Source organism: Stegodyphus dumicola, chromosome 3 (genome assembly GCF_044657685.1).
Source record: "Stegodyphus dumicola isolate Sdum_Otavi_A_Nest chromosome 3, ASM4465768v1".
NCBI classification, from domain to species: Eukaryota; Metazoa; Arthropoda; class Arachnida; order Araneae; family Eresidae; genus Stegodyphus; species Stegodyphus dumicola.
In genome coordinates this window covers 111,613,490-111,638,605 of record NC_140770.1, presented here as the reverse complement: position 1 = coordinate 111,638,605, position 25,116 = coordinate 111,613,490, and the positions used below count along the sequence as shown (strand labels likewise).

Below are 25,116 nucleotides of genomic sequence, written 5' to 3'. Positions count from 1 at the left end.
AGAGACATTGGGTTATTTTTTGGAAGCAGGAAAGATGAAAAATTAACAAAGCTTTCGCCGGGAATCGAACCGTGGGCCTCTGGGTACCGGCCGATCGTGCAGAACCACTACACCACGAAGGCACGCTAAGAAGGTGGGGAAAATACCTTATATACTCCCCCTCTTAAAGGGCGACTGGGATTTTTAGGGGACCCAATCATCAAATCCTGGGTGGGAAGAAATCCTCATCCAATACCCTTTTAGTTCGGGCGCCAGTGTAGAGACATTAGGATTTTTTCGAAGCAAGAGAGATGAAAAATTAGCAAACGCCCTCGCCGGAAATCGAACCACAGACCTATGAAATACCGGGCCAGCGTGCAGAACCACTACACCGCGAAGGCACGCTAGGAAGGCGGTGGAAATACCTTATATACTCTCCCTTTTAAAGGACGACTGGTGTTTTTTAGGTGACCTAATCACCAAATCCTGGGTGTGGAGAGTCATCATCCACAACCGTTTTAGTTCGGGGGCCACTGTAGAGACATTAGGTATTTCTTGGAAGAAGGCAAGATGAAAAATTAGCAACGCCTTCGCCGGGAATCGAACCACGGGCCTCGGAATACCGGCTCAGTGTGCTGACCACTGCACCACGAAGGCAAGCTAGGAAAACGGGAGAAAAGTTTTCGTTCAATTTCACTGTTCTTTACATTCATTGCATTTGCATTCATTCCAGACTTTAGGTTAAACTGAGAATACGATAAGTCTTCTATAGCATAAGATGATTAAACAAGTAAGAAGTGGAGAATGAATTAGGTTTAACGTCCCACTTATTCGTATCTGTTTTGCGCATGGAGTGCATTGGGATTATAATATCTAGCGATGCGAGACGCTTGAAGAACTTCCGATAAACGAGCTTCCCCTTCTTCTAAAATTAACTCCAGCTATCCCGAAAGTGAAGATTCCCGGAAATATTTCTTTCTAATTGTAATCATGGATAGCTTGCAGGTCTGATAACGGTTTAAGTAGGATCGGTGAAGAAGAATGTACCGTTAAACAAATTAAAATACAAATAAATCAAGTATGGGCACTACAAATGTAATAATGCGACACTTAATTGACAAGAAAATAAAGAATATTACTCAAATTTCTATATCAAAATATGAGTCTAGCAGATGATGTTTAATTACATCAGACGCAAGCTAAAGCTTAGAACCGTAATTTTTTACCAAATTATTCTTCATTAATATAAACCTCCCTAGCTTTGGTCAGAATTGCTCTAAAAATGTGTAAACGACAATATAGTAATATGCTTACCTCTTTCAAGGAAACTTTCAAAACACATTATAAAAGAAATGGAAGAAATTAATAAATCCTTACTGAAGACGGGCAGCGCAAATGTATTGGTATACTCCTGCGGTTCAGCCAGATGTAGAACAATGTTAACATGGCTGCTGCAGATAACATAATGGTGGCACTCACGTAGAAGAATACCGAACTTCCACTGGCATAGAATACTCCGCATAACAGTAAGGCCACAAAGCTCACACAAAGTAAAAAGATGGCAGATAAAAGCGCTGTTCTGATGAAAGTGCTGGGATAAAGGCCCGGACAACAGAAGTATGGTGACCGCCGAGAAGTTTCAGAAGATGATTTCTTATCCATTTCTGAAGTCTAACTCTTCATTTTGGACTGCAGTAATGTTAGATGTTGATTTGATAAATTTCTCCAACCTGCTCCTCTCCATTTTTGATTCATGATACAGAAAGCAAAGGAAATCTCTGTAAGAATAAAAAGTATAGAATTAATCGTTTATTGAGGTTAAGTAAAATCTTTCTTCAAGTAATATACTCAAATCATAAAATATATGCTATTAACTTTTGAAAAACGTAGTTTTAGTTCCTTTATTTACGAAAATAAAATTTCAAGTTTAGAAGACTCTCCTTTATTAATAAATTAAAACATCATTATCGAATTATTTATTACTTGTATCCAAAAACTTCACTGAAAATAGTTATGACTAAAATAATTAATAATTATCAGTTTATTTTTTGCATAAGTTTTTTCAAAATATTACTGAAATTGTTACATTTTCTACAGAGATCTAAAATGTATTCTAGCAGCGTAATCAAACAGCAATACAGCAGGCAGTTTGACTCCGTTTATGCTACAGCTTTAGAAAACAAATCTTTTATTTAAAAATTGTAATTAATTTATAATTATTAATTAATATTTTATTACCTAATAATTTATTGTTTAATACTTAATTCATTTTAATTAATATTTTATAGAGTCATTAGGATTTTTTGAAGCAGGAGACGTGAAAAATGAGCAGTGCCTTCGCCGGTACTCGAACCGTGGACCTCTCGAATACGCACCAAGTGTGCTAATCGTTACACCACAAAGGCATGCAGAAAGGAGGGAGAAAATACTTTATAATTTAATTTATAAGATATTTCTCCCGCTTTCCTAGCGTGCCTTCTTGGTGTAGTGGTTCTGCACGCCGGGCCGGTATTCTAGAGGTCCGTGCTTCGATTTCCGGCGAAGGTGTTTGCTAATTTTTCATCTTGCCTGCTTTCAAAAAATACCTAATGTCTCTACAGTGGCGCCCGAACTAAAAGGGTGTTGGATGATGATTCTCCTCGCCCAGGACTTGGCGATTGGTTTTCTAAAACCCCAGTCGCTCTTTAAAAAGGGAAGTATAAAAGATATTTCTCGCGCTTACCTAGCGTGCCTTCGTGGTATAGTGGTTCTGCACGCTGGAACGGTATTCCAGAGGTCCGTGGTTCGATTTCCGGCGAAGGCATTTGCTAAGTTTTCATCTTGCCTGCTTCCAAAAAAACCCCTAATGTCTCTACAAATTATTAATATTTAATTAAGCTTACTTCTACTGTTCGCACATTTTTAGACGATTTTCTTTGTATTTACAAAAATATTTTACCTAAAAGTTTTGCCTTTTAAATGTTCCATTTGGTAAACCTTGTTCTTCATTACTTCTCTACACCGTAATTTCCAAGACAATACAGCCTTTTTTAGTAGCGGAACAGGTATTTTATTCCATTCCTCTTGAACAGGTTTCCAAAGTCCAAGGAGGGCTGCAGGGCTACGTCTGGACAATCCGCTTTTTAAAAGTCCAAAAGTGAAAAAATCCGTTGGTGATACATCAGGAGATTTAGTAGGGATATGAGTGAAGTGTATGGCTTTGATACACATTTCTTGTTTCATTTTTCCAAGAAATTAACAATGAATTTTGACTTGTGGCTGCTTCCTTTGTCTTGATGCAGTTCTACCGATTAATGGCACTGTGGGTAATTATTCGGATCAGCGAGATATTGCGAATTCTAAGTACTTTTCCTTATATTTCTAAGCATACCGCTGGCCGATTGAATAAGAAAACTATTGAACAATGATAGATTGACTAGGTTTCGGTTCCTGCATGCAGATGTTTCAAATTTTTCTTCAGGTCTAACATGAAAGATGCCAGTTTTTCGTACAGGAAGTACAAAGGTATCACCCACAGCTCTAGTGTACTTTAATCAATTAAACAACATTCAACTATTTTGCACCAAATGGGAACTAAAACGTAGATATATAGTTTTACGGAATTTCACAATATGTTTATCTTGGATGAGATTCAGTCAAATTATTTAATTTCGGCAGAAACAATAAAAGAAAAATATATAATGTAAAGTTTATTTTAAACACCCGTATCACATGTTCGGGATCCCGTACATTTATAAACTAACGACGAATGGTTCATTCAGTGATACATTTATGCAATACAATGAATTGCGATTGTCAGACGCCACTCAAGTGCAAAGGATTAAAACTTCCTTCTAGGTGGTGCGAAAATTATTCTGAGCCAAATTATGTAATATACGGCTTAGAACCATGGATGCTTTTCACTTAAAGTCCTAATATTTGGTACTTTTCTTAATTGCAGTGAGTTTCACGACTTGGGGTGTGCCAAGCGGCCATGCGGTCTTCACTTCTGAGAGGAATAAAAATATATCCAAACAAGAATGTGTTTATTGAACTTGCATTCCTTTCGTTACAACTCATTCATTTACTCATGATGTCAAGAGATAGTGTTTATTAAGTTTTACGGACGAAATTTTGCTTCAAATGAAACTCAACACAGTAGTTGACTGGAATAACTACATGAGAGACGTACTATGTACCAGATGAAATGTCAGAACTTGCTATGTCAGATGAAAGCTCATTCACAAATAGGAAAAAATAAGCAGGCTGTGTTCTCCTCTTCACAATGGGTTTTCGAAAACGTTTTTTTTTTTTTTTTTTTTTTTTTCCCCATGAAATTTGTCACGAAATTCCTTATTCCGGTCATTCCGTCCCATTAGCGGCTGAGCGATTAAGTAGCTGATCACTGGTCATTCTATAGAGGTTCGATTCAAGGAAACTAGCTTGCGGTTTGGGCGTTTTCTCTATGTGTAAATGGATACGAGCCAGTTTCCCTTAGAAAGTCTTTCATTAAACAGACTGCCCTCGAGTATTTTGCCATAATCAAATAAATGAAATCAAACCGATCATTTCCTTTCGTCTAGTACCAGCAAAAGTGTGGGGAAAGAAATAAGCCAGAATACACCAATATGACCCCGCAAAAATGCATGGTATAACTTTAAAGGAAAAGTGCTGAAGTATATTTCAACTGTAATAGTTGTCCAAATGTATATAAAAGGCAGATTTAATATTATATACCTATGTATATCTATCTCTCTCTCTTTCTATATGTATATAAGATACTATTTGTTTTGTTGTTGTTGTTTTGTACGTGTATTTCATGGAATAATGGTTGCCAAAGCGTCGAGGAAATTGGACTTCTACTCCCAGCCCAGTTATAATAGTTTTGGGGGAAGTAACCCGGTGGGGGGGGTCCGAGGATCTCCCTCCTCTCCCTCTTCTCTACCATAAACCACACGAGAGGACTTTCGGCTTACCATATATTTAGAGTGTCGCTATGCTGCAAAAAGGTACTTCTCCGGAATTCGAACCAGAGCCTTGTATTATTTTTTTGTATTATTAAAGCATTATTTATTATTTATTATTTAAATTTAGTGAGATTCTTGTGCTTGATGCTTGCTGCAAAGAGATTTTATGTCAGGTTACAATTTAGTTAACTTATTTATTTTTAAGGTATTTCTCCCACTTCCCTAGCGTGCCTTCGTTGTGTAGTGGTCATCACACTGAGCCGGTATTCCAGAGGTCCGTGGTTCTTTTCCCGGCGAAGGCGGTTGCATATTTTTCATTATTTTCTGCTTCCAATCAACCTAATGACTCTACAAGTGGCACCCGAACTAAAAGGGTTGTGGATGATGATTCTCCGCACCCAGGATTTGGCGACTAGGTCCCCTAAAACCCTAGTCGCCCTTTAAAAAGGAGAGTATATAAGGTATTTCTCCCACTTCCCTAGCGTGCCTTCATGGTGTAGTGGTCAGCACACTGAGCCGGTATTCCAGAGGTCCGTGGTTCGATTCCCGGCGAAGGCAGTTGCATATTTTTCATTATTTTCTGCTTCCAATCAACTTAATGACTCTACAAATTTGAGTCTCAAGTATCCCCGTTTTGTTATATCCAGCCGATTTCTTTTTCAGCAGCAAATCATTTCTGGCACTAAATCGCATTTAGCAAAATATGAAGATGGAAACGGTAACAATAGTTCTCTTGCACATTTTGTTGCCTTTGGATATTTGATTCTGGTTTCCTCAAAAAGCCATGCCATCGCTCCTTTTATATTAATTAAAGTTTTAATTGACTCATCATTTTGCATTTCTGCAAGTTCTTCTTGATACTGCATATTTGAAATATCAGCCAAATCCACTAATAATGGCTGTTTCAAATTAAAAATCTGTGTTTTAAATCAGCCGATAAAATTTTCAGATGCTCGTCAGTAACATGTATAGCGGTATCAGACACTTCCCTTTTTTGGAGCCAATGAAACTTTTCATAATTTTTGTTGTAAATAGTATATATGCCTGATATAATTCAACAAAGATAATCAAACCAAATATCTTCGCTTTTGCATGGACATGAGTTTTATTTGCTCCTTGAAGTTGTTTATTTAATATATTTAGTTTTTCAAAGATATCGGCTAAATAACTCACAAATGCCTTACCATCATCCGTTAACAGACTTTTCATTTCAGGTTTGTCGCTTAAAAAATAACTAAGAATATCAAATAGTTCCATAAATCTTTTCAAACCGTTCCCTTTCAACAGCCATCTTACTTTATCAAAACAACAGTTCCTTCTAATCTTTTTGGCGAACATTGAGTGTTCTGATTAGACAGTGAGTCTGACTACAAACTATGTCTCATGGAGTGTAGTACGGACGACAAGATGAGAAGGGTTTAATTACCCTTTATTTTCCACGATATTACTGACGTTCCCGCACTTCGGGATACAAAGACCAACCACTTGTGGTCTGAACGTAAAAATATAATAACTACTGACTAACTAAAATTTAAATAAAAGCTAACTTTGAACACTTTACACAAATGACTAACACTAAGATTGGCCTTTTAAATTATTACGTATGTAGTATGCAAACTGCGGAAAACTACAATAAGTCTTTAGCTTTCGAAAGGAATAAAACCTCTGGCCTTAAAGGCAGACAGCAACTGAATGAAGCTCGCGTGAGATGCAGTGGCAAAGCGGCTCACTTTCTCTCTATCCAACGGCACTCTTGACAAAAAGCCACAACTTAAATACTTAAGCGTTAGCAAGTACAATTGTATAAACATATTCAACGCGTTTATTCTGGTCGGAAGTGGAAAAAAAGAGATGATAGTAAAGTTTTAAAATAAAATAAACGTTACAACTTCAGTATGAAGTATAAATCTAATATAGTCTTCATTTTGTTCTTCATAAACTAACTTAAAAAGACGTTCACATTTGGCCCTAGCTTTAATAGCATTGATACACTTTATAAAAGTGATACACTTAGTACTTTATTTAGAATAGGTTAAATGTTTTTACCTACCAGGTTTTCCCTATGAATAACACAACGCACAAGAAGCATTTCTTAATTCTCATCTTTCATCAATTTTTAAGCAACCTTTTTCTTATTCCAACGGTTCTCAACCTTTTGACTAGCGCGTACCATCTAAACAAAAATTGAAAACCTTTAGTACCACCACTACAAAGTACTACTAGCACCATCACTCTTGAACAAAGTTCCGACGCATAAATTTACGAGTGTTAGAGAAAAAAAAAACCAATCAGGATGTTGGGGTTTTAATTTTTGAATTTAATAGTTAAAAATACTTTGCTTCTTTGCGTACTACCTATTTTTCTCTTGCGTATCACCAGTGGTACGCGTACCACCGGTTGAAAACCCCTGTCTTTCTTTATTTTATTTTTCAATCATCATATTAGGAGCACCATCTGCATAAGATGTATTGTATTTTTTATTGATATATCTTTGACATCTAAGTGATTTTTTAGCTTAATATAAACATCTTTGGAGGTAGTGGTGCTTTCTGGTGATTTACAAAAGAATATTTCTTCTGCAAAATCGCCTCTATGAATATATCTTACGTAAGTTATAAGTATGACTCACTGTCTCTCAAAGTTGATTCAGCCATTTGCATCGAAAATTTTCTTGTTTTCAGCTTTCCAACAAGTTGTATTTCAATATCCTCAGTCATTTCATCTATTCTTCTACTAACAGTGTTGTTACTTAGTGGCATAGCTTTAACGTCTTTGTCATCTTTTTCTAGAACAGTTTTAAGAAATGCTGATATTGATGGTTTGATTAAATTCTTCCCTATAGTATGACTTTTCCCAGATTTAGTGATGAATAGCGAAATTTGATAAATAGCCTCAAGAGCACGATTAACAGTTGCATTATGGGTAGTAAAAAGAAACTTTAAAACTACTCTTTTTTTCAAAATTTTTCTTTAAAGTTTGAAAATAATATAAATCTGAATTAATATGAGCATTATGTTTCGCCTTCAAATGTGCCTCAAGATGGTCTTGTTTCGTCAGACATTGTTGGCATAAAAGACAAAAAGGTGACCGTTCGTCGTGTACAGCGGGTATGAAACCAAATTTTAAATATCCCACCGAATACTGACGAACTTTTTTCTTGCTTGCACCCCTAATTTCAATAAGGGCTGATAGAAAAGGTCAATATAAAAAAAGCTGAAAGCAGCTCTTATTGCTATTCAAGGGAAGAATAATATAGTTGCTATTCCTACAGTAAAAAATAAAAGAAATTCATTGGGTGAAATGGTGGAAGAAACGTCTGCAAAGAGTAATGTGTCAGCTATTTAAATTCCATTTTAAAGCATTTAAATGTCCATGTCTACAGCGAAAATTCTTTATAAAATATTTTAAATGCACCGCAGTTTAAAAACTTTTTTACGTTATACATCAGTTATATTTTCTTATTTTGGGGAATAAAAAATGAAATTTCGAAAAATTTCGACTTCTTGAAGCAAATTTGGAAATTTGAACTTCTTTTGTTCCCTTAAACTCTAGACGAGTCCATTTTCGAATTGTCCCCCTTAACAATCGCATGGCCTCCTGTGGGACGTGAGCCCTACGTTGGAAAACACTGATTTAGATAGAAAGATGTTATAAATAATATGAACTACGAATTATATGATGTATTACTAATTAGATCATTAAAAATAAACTACTAAAGGGTACTATTCGGTTTCGAGGGCCGTAAAAAAATTGCAGCGAAAATGTACGTGCAAAAGCGCCAAATCTAGCAAACGCGCCCATTCAACAGCGCGCTAAATCTAGCGTACGCGCCGATTTCAGATGGCGTAAGTTTATATAGTTCTATATTTCTGAAGACGCCATTGAAATACTAGTTTAATTTTTAAGTCATTTTTTGATTTTAAATCCTTTTTTGATATCCTATGGATTTAACAATTTTGGAATTGCCCATGACGAAAACTCGGCAGTAGAATTTTGGGTAAAGTGCAGAATCACCCACTGCTTGACACGTTTTTAAGAATTGCACATACTCTGTATCCATGTGCACATCGACCTATTTTCACTTTAAGAAAAATCCTAGAATTGCAAAAAAATGGCACTGCGCACACTCTTGACTTTATCTATGTACACATCGACCTATTTTCATTTAAAAAGTAAAAGAAAATTGACAAAAATCCAATTGTTTTTACCCTTGTTAAAAGCGGCAAACAAGTAAGTGAGCGATTCTGCACTTCTGAATTCCGATTCTAAATATTTTCAAAGAAAAGGCATCATTCATTATAGAAAATTACGTTTGAACAACCAACGAGATGAAATTATGCTTTAGCGATAAGTCGGTAGCGAAATAGCGATGCAGGTCTCCATTCAGTTATGTTTAGCAATTTTTATATAAATTATAATAATGATCTGAAATAGTTATTTACTCTTATGCTTCCATTCAGTCATGTTTAGCCTTTTTCATATAAATTATAATAATAAAAAAATATTATATGAAATTAACCTTTCATCTAAATTTAACCATCAATCTTAAATAGTTATTTACTATTATACTTCCTTTCTTGCCGCAATTATTAGGGTTGCCGAAATTATTTTTGGCAGCATTGGCATCAACAATAGTTTGGCGATTTTTTACGGCCCTCGAAACCGAAAAATATAACCAAATAAGGATGTAGTAAGAGGTATATGGCATTTAAATCTCTCCTTTTATTAATTAATGATTTTTGTTGGAAAGATAAAATAAGAATCTTGTGTAACGTCGCTGAGTACTGGTAATTTATCAACCCATGCAGATGATAAACTAAATAATCTTGTGCCAGGTGAAATGGCAAAATTTGCCAGAGCGGCTTGCCGTTCAATAGTTAAACTAGGTTACCATGAACTTTAATCGCTTTCTCTTTTTTTCCATATTTAATTTTCAATCATTAATTATCTAACGACAGTTTGCCTTTATGCAATGAAATTAATATCCACTAAGAACTAGTAAAAATATCTTTATAGTAGTACAAGTTTGTCTGATATATTTATGTACATGAAGAGGAAAAGAAGATTTTTTCTTAGTTATAATGCATACTATGAAATAAGATTTTTTCAATGTTAAGATTTCTATAGCTTGGATATATACACATAATTTGTTATGAGAAACGCTCCATTTTCCTATGATTTAAATTATAATAGCATGATTCATCTGGCATTTTTAGTGCAAAGAAAATAGTTTGAGACCATTTTGTTTGCACTAAAAACTGGCACTAAAACCAAAGAATTTAAACGTCTGGCAGAGAGTAGCAAAATGTTCTATTCCATTAATCGGCGTTCCTTCTCGTAGCCTCCGTGGCGCAATCGGCTAGCGCGTTCGGCTGTTAACCGAAAGGTTGGTGGTTCGAGCCCACCCGGGGGCGGTTCGTATTTTATTAATTTAAATAAATGCGCACTTGCGTCAAAATATGTATTATTAGATCATTAAAATTAATATAGGCTATTTAAATTAATTGCTTTAAAGTGAAATTAGTTCAGATGTTAGAGCATGTGCAATTACTTTGAAAAAACTAAAGCAGGTAGCATTTTTTAAAATTAATTGTTAAATTTAATGAGAAAAGAAATAAATAACAGATTGGAAGCAAAAGTATTATTTCCACACGATACACTTAAATTGAAAAACTATATAAAATCACAATCATACATATGAAACAATAATTATGCAATACGAAATTCTGACATCCGAATACAAACTTAATCTAATGCATAAACGTGATCAGGAGGTCACAAAATGCATGAAACCGAATTTAACAGAAAGTACATGACACCTGCATAATCCTTGAAATAAATAATTCACGTAATTCCACGATTTAATTCAACTTTGCTAGTAATGCGACACTTTTCATTATACACGATTAATAATTGCTATGCACAAGAAAAATGTTAACCCCTTTAGGAGTTAAAACCATCAGGAAAATAAGATTTAATAGCTTTAGATTGAATGAAAGCCATGAGATTTCTCAGACATTCTATATCGATCGTCAATCCTTCACAAAGCCACGCCCTTGGCCCGTCGCATCCAGATGTAATTAAGCCGACATCAGATTTATGTATTGTCTTCTTTAACATCAAGTGATTTCCCGCCAATAGCAATTAAGTAGAATTAAAATAATCATGTTAACAACTTCTGACAACCAGTGCTGATTTCATTTTCACGGAAGTGAAACATAGACAAAGGGAAAGCAAATAAATAATTTGTTTCCTTGAAGGTTAAATAGAGGCAGCTAAAGTTAGCATTATTCACGGTAAAAGAAAGAAACATTCTCTTTAAAACTAATTATAATTTCGGACTTACTAAACATTCTTTCATGAAGATGTTTTAGTTAGCTAATGCCATGCATAACTTTTATGAATCTATTATACAAAAGTGTCGTTTTAAATAATTTTGTCCTACAGTTTTCCAGCTGAATATTATTGTTAGTTTTCCTCTTAGTTATTTTGTGTTACCAAGCGATTTCTTACTGACTACTGATTTCTTACTGAAGGACAGATTAAAATGTTAGATACATACTGCATTTCTTATTGTGTTCTTAACCTTCATCCCCATGTTAAGGAAATTTTATAAATTCGTGTGTACAGATCAGATTAGCGATTATGTAATTGAAATACTCTGCTTGCTTTGCATGTTATATTTTAACTTAAATATCATTGTTTACGAGAATAGCAAGCGTAACTGTCATTTAAAAAAAATATGCTTTCTTCTGCTTGTTATTTTAACCGTAATGTTTTGTAATCCTGCAAGTGGAAAAACATCATACTTTTTAGAAAAACAAAAATCTTCTGAAAAGACTATTTTTGAGATCAATTTTTGATGCATTAATTGTCACTAGAAAAATGAATTTAAACTGGAAGCTATCAAAGCTATGTCTTAAAGTATTTTTTAATCTTCAGAAAAAGATCTTATATAAGTCATTCTTAAAATCATATTTTTAGATAAAATCAACTCTAGTCTAAAATGTTTTTCTTTTAATTTTACAAGGTGCTTTTGAATTTACTAAAAAAGGTTTTGCTAATTTTTGTGTCCTGTTGCAGAGTCTTTTACGTAAATGATGCACTATACGACAAGGATAATTCGATTTCTTTATTAAATAAGTACAAAAGTCTTCATATGGCATGATTTTAGTCGAGGGAATAATATCACAGCAAGCTTTTGTTTTTCTTGCGCTGTGTGGTATTGCTTTTTTAAATTCGTTAAAAGTATAAGATTAAATAAAAGTAAATAGAAAGAAAGTTGTTAAATTTGCATAAAATTCATAATTGCAATTCGTCTTACATGGTTAAGGGTTACGTTCTACAAAAATAAAAGTAAACTTAAAAGAAAGGTAAACAGAAAGAAGATTCATAAGGAGTTGCAATATTGGCTCAAAATTATATTGCTTAATGTCTTCAGTTTTCGAAATATGCATTATGACAAATTAACAATAATACAACATTTATTCAAAATTTTACTATTTAACACCTTCGGGCTTTTTACATATGTAAAATTCAAGAAATTTAATAAAAATATAAATCTGCCCCCTTACCAAATGCCGGAACACTTGCAAACTAATGCATTCGTTAGAAATCGAAGTCATCTGACAACTGTCTCATCACCGCGAGTGTTGCTGAATGTATATCACAGTAAGAGACAAATACTGCACCCGTGAAAAAGGATGTATATACAGGAACAGCTAACCTATACGTAGGATTCGAGTCCGTATCCTGAAGCTTAGAGTAAAAGCCAGTCTGTCTAACCACTAGATCATCAAAGCAAGCAGAAGAAAGTTTAATATACTGACATTTTTTAGGCCTTTTGACAATGAAACAAAGTCTGCTAAGCAGATAAATGACTTAACAAGAAAAGATTTCTGCCGTAGTAGAAATTAAGGACCAACTGATATAGAGATCGAAAGAAATCAGTTAATACGTAATCTATTTTTTAAGTAAAGTCTCTTTGTCAATACCGCTGAAAATTTGTGTGTCTGTGAGAATGAGGGTACCCGCCATTTGCATTCAAGTCTGTCATCATTCAACGGAGTCTAACGCCATTTGCATTCAAGGAGTCAGTCTGTAGCTTGGTTGTGTGAGGTTAAAAATGTTTAAGTTAGTCCAGAAGACTGCTGACTACGAAAAAAAGGTCAGTAAGTAAGAAACATGAAAACTGTGGATATTCATAGTCAGACATGTGGAGTGTTCGGTGGTAATGTAGTGACTGACAGTTGAATAAAAAAAATGGTGAAATTATTCAAGGGAAGTCGGGAAAACGTCCACGAGAACGGTGTTTCCCTGTTGTCACTGATGTTTTGATGCAGTTATTTGGAATCCAAATTTCTCAAATAACATGAAGAACTAAAAACCATTAATGCAGAAGTTATAAGGTCTTTTCTCCCCTCCTTTCTGCATGCCTTCGTGGTGCAATGGTAGCACACTCGATGCGTATTCGAGAGGTCCAGGTTCGAGTGCCGGTGAGGTCATTGAACATTTTTCATGTCTCTCGCATAAAAAAAAAAAATCCTAATGACTCTACAGTGATGCCCGAACTTTTAGTTCGGTGGTGGATGATGATTCTTCACTATCAGGATTTGCCTACTTGGTCTTCTAATTCCCAGTCGCCCTTTAAAAGTGAAAGTACATAAGGTATTTTCTCCTTCCTTCCTGCATGCCTTGGTAGCGTAACGGTACCACACTCGACGCATATTCGAGAGGTCCAGGTAAGAGTCCCGGAAAGGGCATGGCTCATTTTTCACGTCTCCAGCATCAAAATAACCTAACAGACTGTATAAAGTAAAGTCTTAATAACTGAACATCATCACTGTAGGCAAAAGAATTCTAAAAGGAAGATTGATAAATTCTAAGAGAAGAAAAAGTGGTTTGTTACAATAAATGTTTAAACCGACAAGGAAAAGAAATAATAGGCCTTACTTCCAAAGAAAAATACCTTCATATTATAGAATTTAAAAATATTCAAACTGAAATCGAAGAATGTCAGCTTTTCTGCTGCTCTAAGGGTATTAAAATTTCCTTTCTGGTCAATTCTTAAAGAAAAACTCTTCATAAATGAAATTTAAAATGTGTGTAAGCGAGATGTAGGATTCTCATGAAGCACAGCATCCAGAGGCGTAGAAGTTTCACCAGAGGATATGGATTTTGGTCGGACGTGAAAAGGAAAATAACTCCAGCTATCAGATGTTAAATTAAATGGAAACTGAAGATAGTAGACTGGAACATCAGAAGATTCTGATGATGATGAAAATAACAAAAATAAAATAGAAAACTAAAAACTGATTAAAATGACAGAACGTTTAACTTAACAATAATCACTGATATCTCAATAAGGATCCGAATTTTCAAAACTTGAAATTTCGTGGGTGTTTCGAATACCAACCTAAAGAATCCTTAAACATTTCGGTTTCAACAGTGGTCGAGTGGTTAAGACCGCTGAATACTGGTAGTTCGACATAACTTAAGTTCAATCCCAGGTGAATTGGCTGGGTACATTGTTAGGTTTCGTAGTTTCCTCTTCTGTAACATGAATATGAGCCATTTTTCATCAGAAAGCCCTTCACGAAGGTAACTGTTCTCTTAGGCAGGTAGCCTCCACAACTTTGCGATATTCGCAAACTTAAACATTTCAATTCAGAACTTAAGAAACATTAGTTTTGATGGCGTCCGATACAAGCATTCATAAGCAGTTGTTGCAATTTCAATGGACCTACATCACAGGTATCTCCTTGTGACAAAACTATATTTTCTTAATTTTCGAGAGGGAATTTAATGCTCCATTTTAGCGATTATTTCTGTTAACTCTTGAAACAATCTCTTCTAAACTTGCCTGATTTTAAAAAAATATGGAAAAAATGTAAAAACTCAGAATCAATTGACTGTTTTTTTTTTTTTTTTCCCTTCAAAATATATTGATGAAATGAATTTCAAGATTCAAGAACTTTAAATACTAATATGCACCTCTTTTATTGAACTTCATTTATATCGTTTTAATAAATAAAGATATATTTATAAAAATTGCATTATTAAATTACTTTTTCATTAAATATTTGTTTCAAATTGTGTATTTTAATTAAAATTTTCAGCCTTTTTTTCTTCTTCCCTTTTTTTCCCCTTTTAACTACTTTTCTATGAAGGATTCGAATGGAAAGATTTAAGAACTTTCTAGGACTCGAATTGCCGACCAGACTGAAAAGTGGTTATTGACTCTGACTGCCGTACCGATGGGCTAGGTTTCGAATCTCAGAGAAGGCATGGATGTGAATCTGTCCCTTCATAGGCCTCCCCGGGGGTTGACTCAGGAGAATTCCTGGGAAGTACTGGTTAGGATCTGTACCTAGGCAATCTCAACCACGGGGGTATACAGTCTTCACAGGACTAGAACCCGAGTATTGTACTTAGGTTGGTTCAGACTTGGCAGGGACTGTACTGGTACTGTCGTGTCTGTTCCTCCGGCTGTGGTGGAGCTATATGTAGACTTTAAGTTTTTTGGGTCTCTTCGATGGGGGTTTAGCCCTCATAGTCCCAGTGACGGGGACTGACAGAGTAAGGTGAGGCACCCACATAAATGTATCTGCTGCTGAGGGAGTGGTGCCCTGAGGCAAAGGTGTCCTAGTGTATTTCTTCGTATTAAGCTTTTTTTTTTTTTACCTCGCCGAGGCTATGTATTAGCGCTGTAGAAGTAACGAGAAATTGTGTACCCGTATGCATTCGGTTACGCGGTGAACCAGTACTCGTTACTATCGTATCGTTACTCGTTACTTTCGGTAAAATCGATCGGTATCCGTATCCTGAGCCTATTTTATCGGTATACGGCCCTAGGGATCGGTATACGGCCCTATGCTATAGGGAGTTTTGCGTCGTATTTTTTGGGTAGAAATAATTCACCTCCTTTTGTGGTGTCACAAAAGTTAGAAGTCAGAAGCGCCTACGGAAGGCCGTCAGGAAAATAGGAAAAAATAAAATACAAAATAAATAAAGAAATAAAATAAATATTACAATAATAACATTAATTAGTAATTAAAATAATAAAAAATTACTTATTAAAAAATTTAATAATTAAAATAATAAAAAATAGTGATTAAAATAATGAATAATTAAAGTAACATAATAATTAGCAACTGAAATATAAAATACTTATAAGTAAAATTTAACAAAAATGTAAAGACAAATAAAAATTAAAATAATTCTTAAATTTATGATGAATAGTTAAATTATAAAGTAAAATACCAGACCTTGTCTTATTGGCTTAGTACCTTTTCGTCCTTTCTCATTTCATCCCAGCTCCAAAAAGTGTCATTTCGTTCGCTGCCTTCCCCCACCAATTCCCTCTTTCCCGTTTTATCCGCTGTTTGAAAAATAGGTGTTTACTTTACGATAAGACGAACGTCTGTTTACTTCAATTAAAATCGTTTAGAAGAGATGACTGTTTCTACTTCGACTTAGCTTTTGATTTCTAATACTATTTATTATTTTACGCAGACGAATTATGCTGAGCAGAAGAATGAATTTCAGACGTGTTCAGAAGGTGTTGTATCTGAATATAATAACATTTTTGTTATAAAGTATCCATTTTTTTAATTTCACACATTTCTAAAGCAACAGAATCACGGTATCAGTATCACTATTTTGGCACACACACCAAAAACATGTATAATTAACATTAATGTTACATTCTTTATTAAAAGTAATGGGTCCTCTTTAAATGCAACCATTCATGCTTTTTAGAGGATTTTACAGGTCGTGGTCTTAAAAAGGTGATGTTCACTACCAATGTTTGTTTATGTTCTCAAAAATACAGATCTCTTAGAAAGTGACCTCTTAGAGATGTCATAATTAGATGATTTGCTATAATTATTTTCTAATAGATAACGGAATTAATGTAATTTAATGTCAATAACTCGAAGAAGCAAGTTTAAATACGGTGCAACAAAAATACAGAAGTATTTCAAATGACGAAAATATTCATATCTTGTCAATGTCAAATTTTAAAAAGAATTAATTTTGGACAAATTATGGAATCTAACTTTTAATGTTGTTTCCTATATTTATAGCTGGCAAAGTTTTATACTCGTTATGAAAAAATAAAAATACAAGAAGTTTGAGTCCCGTAGAAAGAGATTGACCGGGAAATTTAATTTCAAAATTTGCAGTGTTTGATGCCATTTGTAACTTGCCTTCGGGTATCGCTTAATTAAGTTAGAATAATTCGAGGAAATAAGTTTAAATGAAGTGCAGCAAAAATAAGCATAATTTAAAAAGTTATGTGGTATCCATATCAAATTTCACTTTTCATAATGACAATAAAACTTTCCCAAATACAAATAAAGAAACTGGGTTGGTGTTGGTGTATTTAATTATGGCAAAGCACACTAGGACTATCTGCCTAAAGGAAGCGATGCCTTCGTGGAGAACTTTCTAAGGGAAACTGGTTCGTATACACGTTACACATGGGGAAAACCACGAAAACACTCATGCAGCCAGCCCGTTCGCGGGATTCGAACCTCAGACTGAACTACCAGGGTTCAACGACTTTACCGCTCGACCGCTGGTGGGCTAAAAATACTGGGAGACCGCATTAAGGATTAGATTTCGTTATTTGTCCGTTACTCGTTATTTCGTTCACTGCTTCTCCCCATTCCTTTCATCAGAACCGCTAATGACGAAAGGGTGAATTTCTAGTAAAGCATGTATATTAATGTTCATTATACATTTGTCACATTTTTGCTTTCTTTCAAAACAGCGATACTGTGGTTCTATTGCTTTAGAAATTAATAAAATGGGCCCTGTGTTATAAAACCTAATTATATTCAGATACACACCTTTTGCACATGTTTGAAATCCATTATTCTAATCAGAATGTCTACAGAAAATATTGAATAACTATTAGAAATCAAAAGCTAAGTGAGAATGAAGTAGTAAGAGTCATATCTTCTAACCTGTTTTAATTGAAGCAAACAGGTGCTTGCTTTATCGTAAAGTGAACACCTGTTTTTCAAACAGCGAAGAGCCCACCAGCGTTTGAGCGGTAAAGTCGCTGAAGACTAATAGTTCGATCCGGGTTTCAATTCCCGGCTAACGGCTGGCTGCACGGCCGTTTTCCTGGTTTTCCCCATGTGTAACTTGCATATAAGCCAGTTTTCTTTAAAAAGTCCTCCACGAAGGCATCCCTTCCCTTAGGCAATAGCCCTAGTATGCATTGCCGTAACCAAATAATCCGAAACCGAAAAAAATCGAATTGGTGGGGGAAGGCAGCGACGAAACGTCGTTTTAGAAGAATAGGCTACATAACCAAATTTCTATCTATACTCTGGTAAACAGTACATTATTTGCTCCTCAAGGGCCTAAATTTAGCTAATGCTTGGCTTAATTCTTAAATTGCAATTTCAGCCACAGCCCCCGAACCAGACGATGTCTGCTATTTTATTTCATTACTTAGTTGTTCATCATTAATTTAAGAATTAATTAAATTTTCATTTGTCTTTACATTTTTATTGAATTATAATAATAATCATTTAATATTCTAGTTGCTAATTATTTTATTATTGCATTAGTTATTTTATTTATTGTTTATTGTTATTTATTTATTTATTTATTCATCTTTCCTGATGGCCTTCCATAGAGTTCCAGCACTTCTAATTTTAAAAATTAAGTCCTGACTACAACCAACGATTGCGAAAATAAAAAGCAAGTAACTTACTTAGTGATAAATAAGTAAAATAAAAACCAAGGCTTTTATTTTCGCCTTACTTAGCTTTTATTTTATATGTATATATATGTGTGTGTACTTTACATTTAATTATAAAGATATATATATATGTACTTTAAATTTAATTATAATTTATTTAAAATATACATATTTACGTTTTGTAGTATTACCGATTTCAATAAAAAGGAAGGTGCACATCTAGATGTTATAACGGGCCCATATACAAAATTTCAACGTTCTAGAACTAATCGTTTTTGAGTTATGCGAAATGCATATATACGTACTTACACATCACGAAAAACATTCTACAAACCAGAGCCTTTCCTGCGCGTTACTTTATCCTGTGAACTGCTAGGCTGGTAGGCTATTACACTTGATATTAGTTCGATATTACGTACTTAAGTTAAGCCAGAAATGTTGGCTTGCGTAAACCCAAGTTGGGTCATTGTTATTTCTTTGTGTTCAAATACAAGGGTCTTATGCACCCTTCTTCTGACTTTGTGTTTCTGTATTCACAAGACCAGAAGATAATTCTTCTAGAGTCTTTTTAAAGTCTGTAGTTCATGCTCCCAAAGAACACCAAACTTTATAAGCTATACCGGCGAGGATTAAACAGGAACATTCATCAACGACTAGTTTCTCACGGTTCCGTAGTTGCACTCGTTTGCTCAACCACACCTAAGCACGATACTCTTCAAGACAGTAGATAAACTCTACGGTTCCACTACGGTAGCCTACTTATGCTCTCCCGCTCGTCTCAAAAATATACGAAACCCTCTTGAGAGAACGAGCTATGTGACTAAATATATAAAGCTAGAAATTAAAACTCAACGTGTTAGTTAAAATAAACTAAATTGTCCCAAATTTCATTATATCTTGATTTCAGTATATGATACATGGAACAAACCGAATGAGAATGTGTTAATTATTTTACGAATATTCAAAGCATTTACCTGATTTATTAAATTAAAATATAACCTCTAATTTACTAGAAAAGTTTACCGGCTTATATGCTGATTCGACAAATGCCGAATCAGGACAATTATCTTTAAAGTCTATTATTCTAAAAAAGTCGTTAGCTTCTGTGAGTTGCATAGTTTCATAAGTAGTGACGTAACTTATCGTTTGTGTAATAATGCCTAAACTCTTGCAAAACAACAGGATTTTTGAAGTCTTGCAACTTATTTTGAAATTTTACGAACTTTAATACCTTTTATTATGTTTTTTAAATCCCTTAGTATTTAATTTGGACTTTAATTCATTTGAGCAAACTGAAATCCCAATTAATTAATTAAGTTAGAATATTCATAACGGCAAAGCATCGAGGATTATGTGCCTTGAGACCGAAAGAAATGATTAATTAAGTTAGATTATTTATAACAAAAAAGCACTCGAGGGCTATATGCCTTGAAATTCGAATGAAAGGAGTTCAATATATACAATTTCTGCCAACTATTCTACTAATACTAGTATTATTGGTGAGTTAAAACATAGGCCCTGTCTGTAATTTCAAACTAGTAAATAAATGAAATAAAATACTGATAACTTTAACTATCTTTTTTTCACTAGCTAGGTTTACTATAACTAACTCGCTAGCTTTCTTCTGATAAAGAACCATACATGAAACACTGAAATTTGGAAAATTAATCCAGTCATTCTATAACCATCATATTCAGCAGAAAAATCCATCAAAAATGTTTTAAAGTTTATACTTTTCTATTCTTCAGGAAGGTTTATTTTAACCAAGTACATGTATGTGATGCTTAATACTTGTAGACAATGTCTCTCCGATCCATGACATCCTCCAAAGCTGTGACGATTTTTTTTCTCTTTTCACTAAGAAAATCGTATTTGTACCCGACGTCTTCGATTTGTTCAATGTTTCCATGACAACAAAAAGCTTGCATACGAAAATGAAACTCTTGAATGATAGGCTGAATGTTTGTTTCGTAAATTTGTGTGAGAGAATCGCATGTGCTGGTGGGGTATTATATCTACACCTTAAAAGAATTTATCATTGAAGGACGTTATTCCTGAAGGATTCCGTTAAGTTAAATTCGGGATATTACACTTTGTCAAGAAATGAACTGAGAAAAATATGAAAGCACATAACCTGACAAGTTTATGTCCTAGCTTTTAAAAAAAATCCGTCTGATCACAATTTTACAATTTTTTTCCACTTTTATTATTGTGATTATAAATAGTAAATTAAACTTAGGGAAGAATTCCATTACATCAGCTAACAATCATTACAATTACAATCTCCTAAACATGTTTATTTTGTTTTATTTTGAAAGTACCGTCAACTCCCGATTAATTAGACGCGAATTAATACAGCTCAATGAAAAAAAAATTGAAAGACTTCAGATTTTAAGGATCTCCCAAAAGGATTAGTTAAAGTGTTTACGCACTCTCTAAGCTCGCAGCTTCAGTCTTTTCCCAGTTCATCATGTCAATGTTCAATTTTCCTAGTAAGATGGCTTAAAAACATTTCTTGTATCTTTTTATTATTAAGTCACATAAACTTCAGTTAAACAGCAAAATCACAAAATATTTAAAACCAGCATATCTTTAGAATGTTCGATATACAGTCTGGCACGCTGGAAATAAAACTATTTTATTCCTTACAGTGTTGCCATTGCTCACTTTCAAAGCGTTGAGTGTGTTAATCAAAAATTCATTAAAGGTTTAGAAAATATAAAATTCGAAATTCAAAATTCGGGCTTCCAGATTCACATGTCGGGTGGAGAAAAACGTTATTCAAAATTTAATGGCTCTAGGTGCCATCGTTTTTTTTGACAATGTGAAAAACATACATACATACGTGCAGATTCTTCACGAATTAATTTCTTTAAAAATAATTCAGTGTGATAGTATTTGGTAGCAACAATTTGAAAAGTGATTCTCCGAATAGAGTGGGCGACGCAAACTCTCGTTTCAAGACTAAGGCTCCGTTCAGACGCTGGTATAATTATCATAGTGGTTTAGATATAATATGCGACATAAAATGCAGAAATTCCATTCACACCTGCGAGACAGGGTCTAAGTCGTAGCCAGTTGGAGAAGCTAAATTTGCGCGGGCGTGGAATTGTGTCTACAGCTTTCCCGCTCAATAGGTTTCGTGCGTTCGCTCTGATTGGTCGACTGTTATACTAAATCGGCATTATTTTGAAAACTTTGAACTTTATGCAATAACCTCTAAACCAGTTTTTGTGGCGTAGGAAGGTCTGGTTATTTAGCAGCGAAGCTCGGCTTAAACCAGTTATGACATTTATACCACCATCTGAACGTAGCCTTAGAATGTAAGATTCCAACGCAGCAGTTATCAATGTCAAGTTATCTCATTTTGCTTTTTTTATATGTCATAGTTTGACATGCAATGTTCATATATTCTGTTAAAGCTAAGGAGAGTAATTAAAACCTTCTATTATTCACTTCCATCCAATATTTTCCTGTGGGGATCAAACGTCCTATTAAGTACTATCAGTCTCAACAACCCACAAACAAAAACAAAAATTTTGAAGTGAATGGACTTTTTCAAATCTTTTTAAAGTTAGTATGTCTTTAAGTTTTGTATAAAAATTACTTATTGGTTTGCTGATAGTCAAACAATGTTCTGCCTCTAAGGATCTGCAACCGTGTTCTAAAAATTTTTTCTCTTTTGGATATATATATAATTTTTTGTATAATTTAAAATTTCCTTAGTTGCATCGAATATTCTTAACGAATGCTTAAAAAGAAAATGTCAGATCATTTGAAAAGGGAAGATCAAAATTAAATTAAATTCTAAATAGCTAAATTTTCATATTAATAATCTGACCTTGGAATTAGAATAAATTCTTTCTTTAAATACTTTCAGCAAATTAAACCGTAGGATATAAGGTAATTATTTAAATTAACCAATTATTTATAATTTTAACCTTTAATGTAACTTCTCCTTCCTGGTTTTCTCACCAGAATGAAACTGAGGTTTTTCAGTTTTAAGACAGAGCGTGTTTCTGGCTTCTCGTGCTACGTATTAGACTCTTGCCAGCCCTGATAGTTGTAATTATTCGGCATTGTTATATTGCTGCCGACACCGTAATTTTGGCGCTCCAGTAGAATTACTGAGCCAGCTTCGAGTAATATTAAACTGTGTAGTCTTTGACCACTGTTCCAAGTTTAACTGGAATTTGACTGTTCTTTTAGTTGCATCATCACAAGCTGTGGCTGATATTGTTAGCACAAGAGAAAGCGTTTATATTCCGTTTACATAGAATGGTCATTTAAACCTTCTCAAGACTTCAGACATAGCTATAAGTCACTTTACGCCTGTTGGGGTTATTGTACTAATTACCAGTTTCAGATCAAATAAAACCTCACAAGGCTTCCGAACGCATTACAAGTTTGGAAAGGTCACTGAATAGCAAGACAACGTTTACGTAAAATCATATTGCATACTAAACATATATAGTACATATTATCAGGTAAAAGCAAGTTTACGTGAAATTCCTAAAATTCAATCTTTTAATGGGAGCAGGTGCAACAAATAGTTAAATTATTTATGAAACAATATAATTATTTTAACCTCTAAAGCTAGCTCTGTGGGTTTAAATTATTAAATGCCACTAATTTCCTTACATGAGTTATCATGATGAAAGCGATATTTCCAGATTCTTGCAGAGAAGAATAATTAAATTCAGATTATACTTTAATGAGTCTCTACTTGAGAATTAACATAATAAATGCAGATAATTATCCTTGACTGGTTAAAATTCACCCCTCAGTTTTACTCTAAGATCAATTCTCAATTCTATCTAATTTTAATGTGCTAACTTTCAACTGTAGCTTACATTTTGGACAGGAGTTTTTCTGGCTACACGGCCAGGATTAAATAGCAGTAATTACCAGCTGCTAATTTTTTACGGCTGTATCATCTAGCTCACTCTGCCACACCTAGGCCCAGACGCAGACAGACGTTCTTCAGACAGCAGGTAACAGACAACTTCTACAGCTCTAGTTAACCTACTTATACTCCTACGCTCGTCTCGTCTCAAAAATCTACATAACCATTTGAAGGGAAAGAACGAAGTAAGAAGTGATAATTAAAGGCCAACTAGTTAAAAATAATCTAAATTGTCGTAACTTGTTAGAAAAAACAAAAAGGAAGAAACAATGTTGTTAACACAATTCAAAAATATTAATTTAATGTTTATTAAAGCCAAGAAGTAATTAAAGGTGAAATGATGAATTTAAAACAAATGCTACAAGTCAAATATTAAAGAACGAAAATAAGATTGATTCAACTAAGTTCTCTCTCAAAGAGATAGACTTCTCTGAAATCATCTTAAAGTTCAATTTTCTGATACTGAATCTACATGAATCCTAACCGTAAATTAATAACCGTTAATGTGATTAAGGCTTAAATCATAAGCAATTAAACACGGAAATTCATCTAGACATCAGATTATCCCCGAAATAGTTGACTTCCTATGCGTATCACTAAAAATAGGATAATTAGTAAAACATTGGGTATTATTAATTTTTAAATTCCTAATTACACTGGGATAACTTTCAGATGCATTCTTAAAACTAAATAAACTAAATCTTTGTCTTCAAAGCAATTCTTCGATCTTTCTCAATGACCATGATAAAATAAAGAAATATGAGAAGAAACTAGGTTTGTGGATTAGTTGTGTAAAACAGAAATATTCTTCACTCTTTCCAGTCTTTTTTAATCATTTTGTTAATAGAAAATGCTATCCTTATTGGAAAATAATAATGCAATTAAATACATGTTCTCATCTCAAAATTCTGAGATCACAATTTAAAACTTATTTTACGAGTAACTATTAACGAACAAGTACTATAACGAATTTTCAAGATTTCGTGATCCATTGTATTACAATATTGAAAATAACAAACTTTCATCCAAGGAAAGAGGACGTGAAATAAACTCTGCAATGACACCGGACATAAAATGAAAATCTAGGCGGTAAAGTAAGGTTAATTTCTGGACCGCATTTCCAGTGTAAGCGGAATATGTGGAACTGTGCAATAGTACTTTAAAGTTATAATTCGATTTGCTTCTACCTTCTACATATCTGTATGAGAATATGTTTTCATCACTAACTGAAATAGGAACAATGTACAAAAATCGATTTAATATACGCGCGGGCTTCGGACTTAAGTTTAAAAGCATACATCCAAACGCAAAACAGCTCTGCAAGAATCGGCAGGTTCATCCATCTCATTTATATCAACATTTTAATTTCATTTTTAGTCAATAAGATAAATTACAGAAACTCTAATCATCTCGAATTATTATAATCAAACATCAATTTTCTTATATTAAATTAATATTAATATAAAATTTAAAGAACTTTAGTTATTTTAAATAAAAATATACTAACAGCAATATGTGTTTAAAAAATTGTTTTCGAAGGTGACAACAATACGGTGGTCGGTAGA

At 33.9% G+C, this 25,116-nt stretch overlaps 1 protein-coding gene and 1 non-coding gene across 2 annotated transcripts in view; one reads left to right on the top strand and one right to left on the bottom strand.

The window, feature by feature from the left end:
* LOC118185543 (uncharacterized) overlaps positions 1-25,116 on the bottom strand; it is a 115,787-nt gene that overhangs the window by 33,901 nt on the left and 56,770 nt on the right. The window contains exon 2 of the mRNA XM_085813200.1: positions 1,357-1,757. Within this exon, the coding sequence (XP_085669326.1) occupies positions 1,357-1,641 (285 nt within the window). The 5' untranslated portion in view covers positions 1,642-1,757. The remainder of the gene's footprint in view (positions 1-1,356; positions 1,758-25,116) is intronic.
* On the top strand, positions 10,266-10,339 carry TRNAN-GUU (transfer RNA asparagine (anticodon GUU)). The gene has a single exon. It is a non-coding gene; the product is annotated as a tRNA-Asn (tRNA).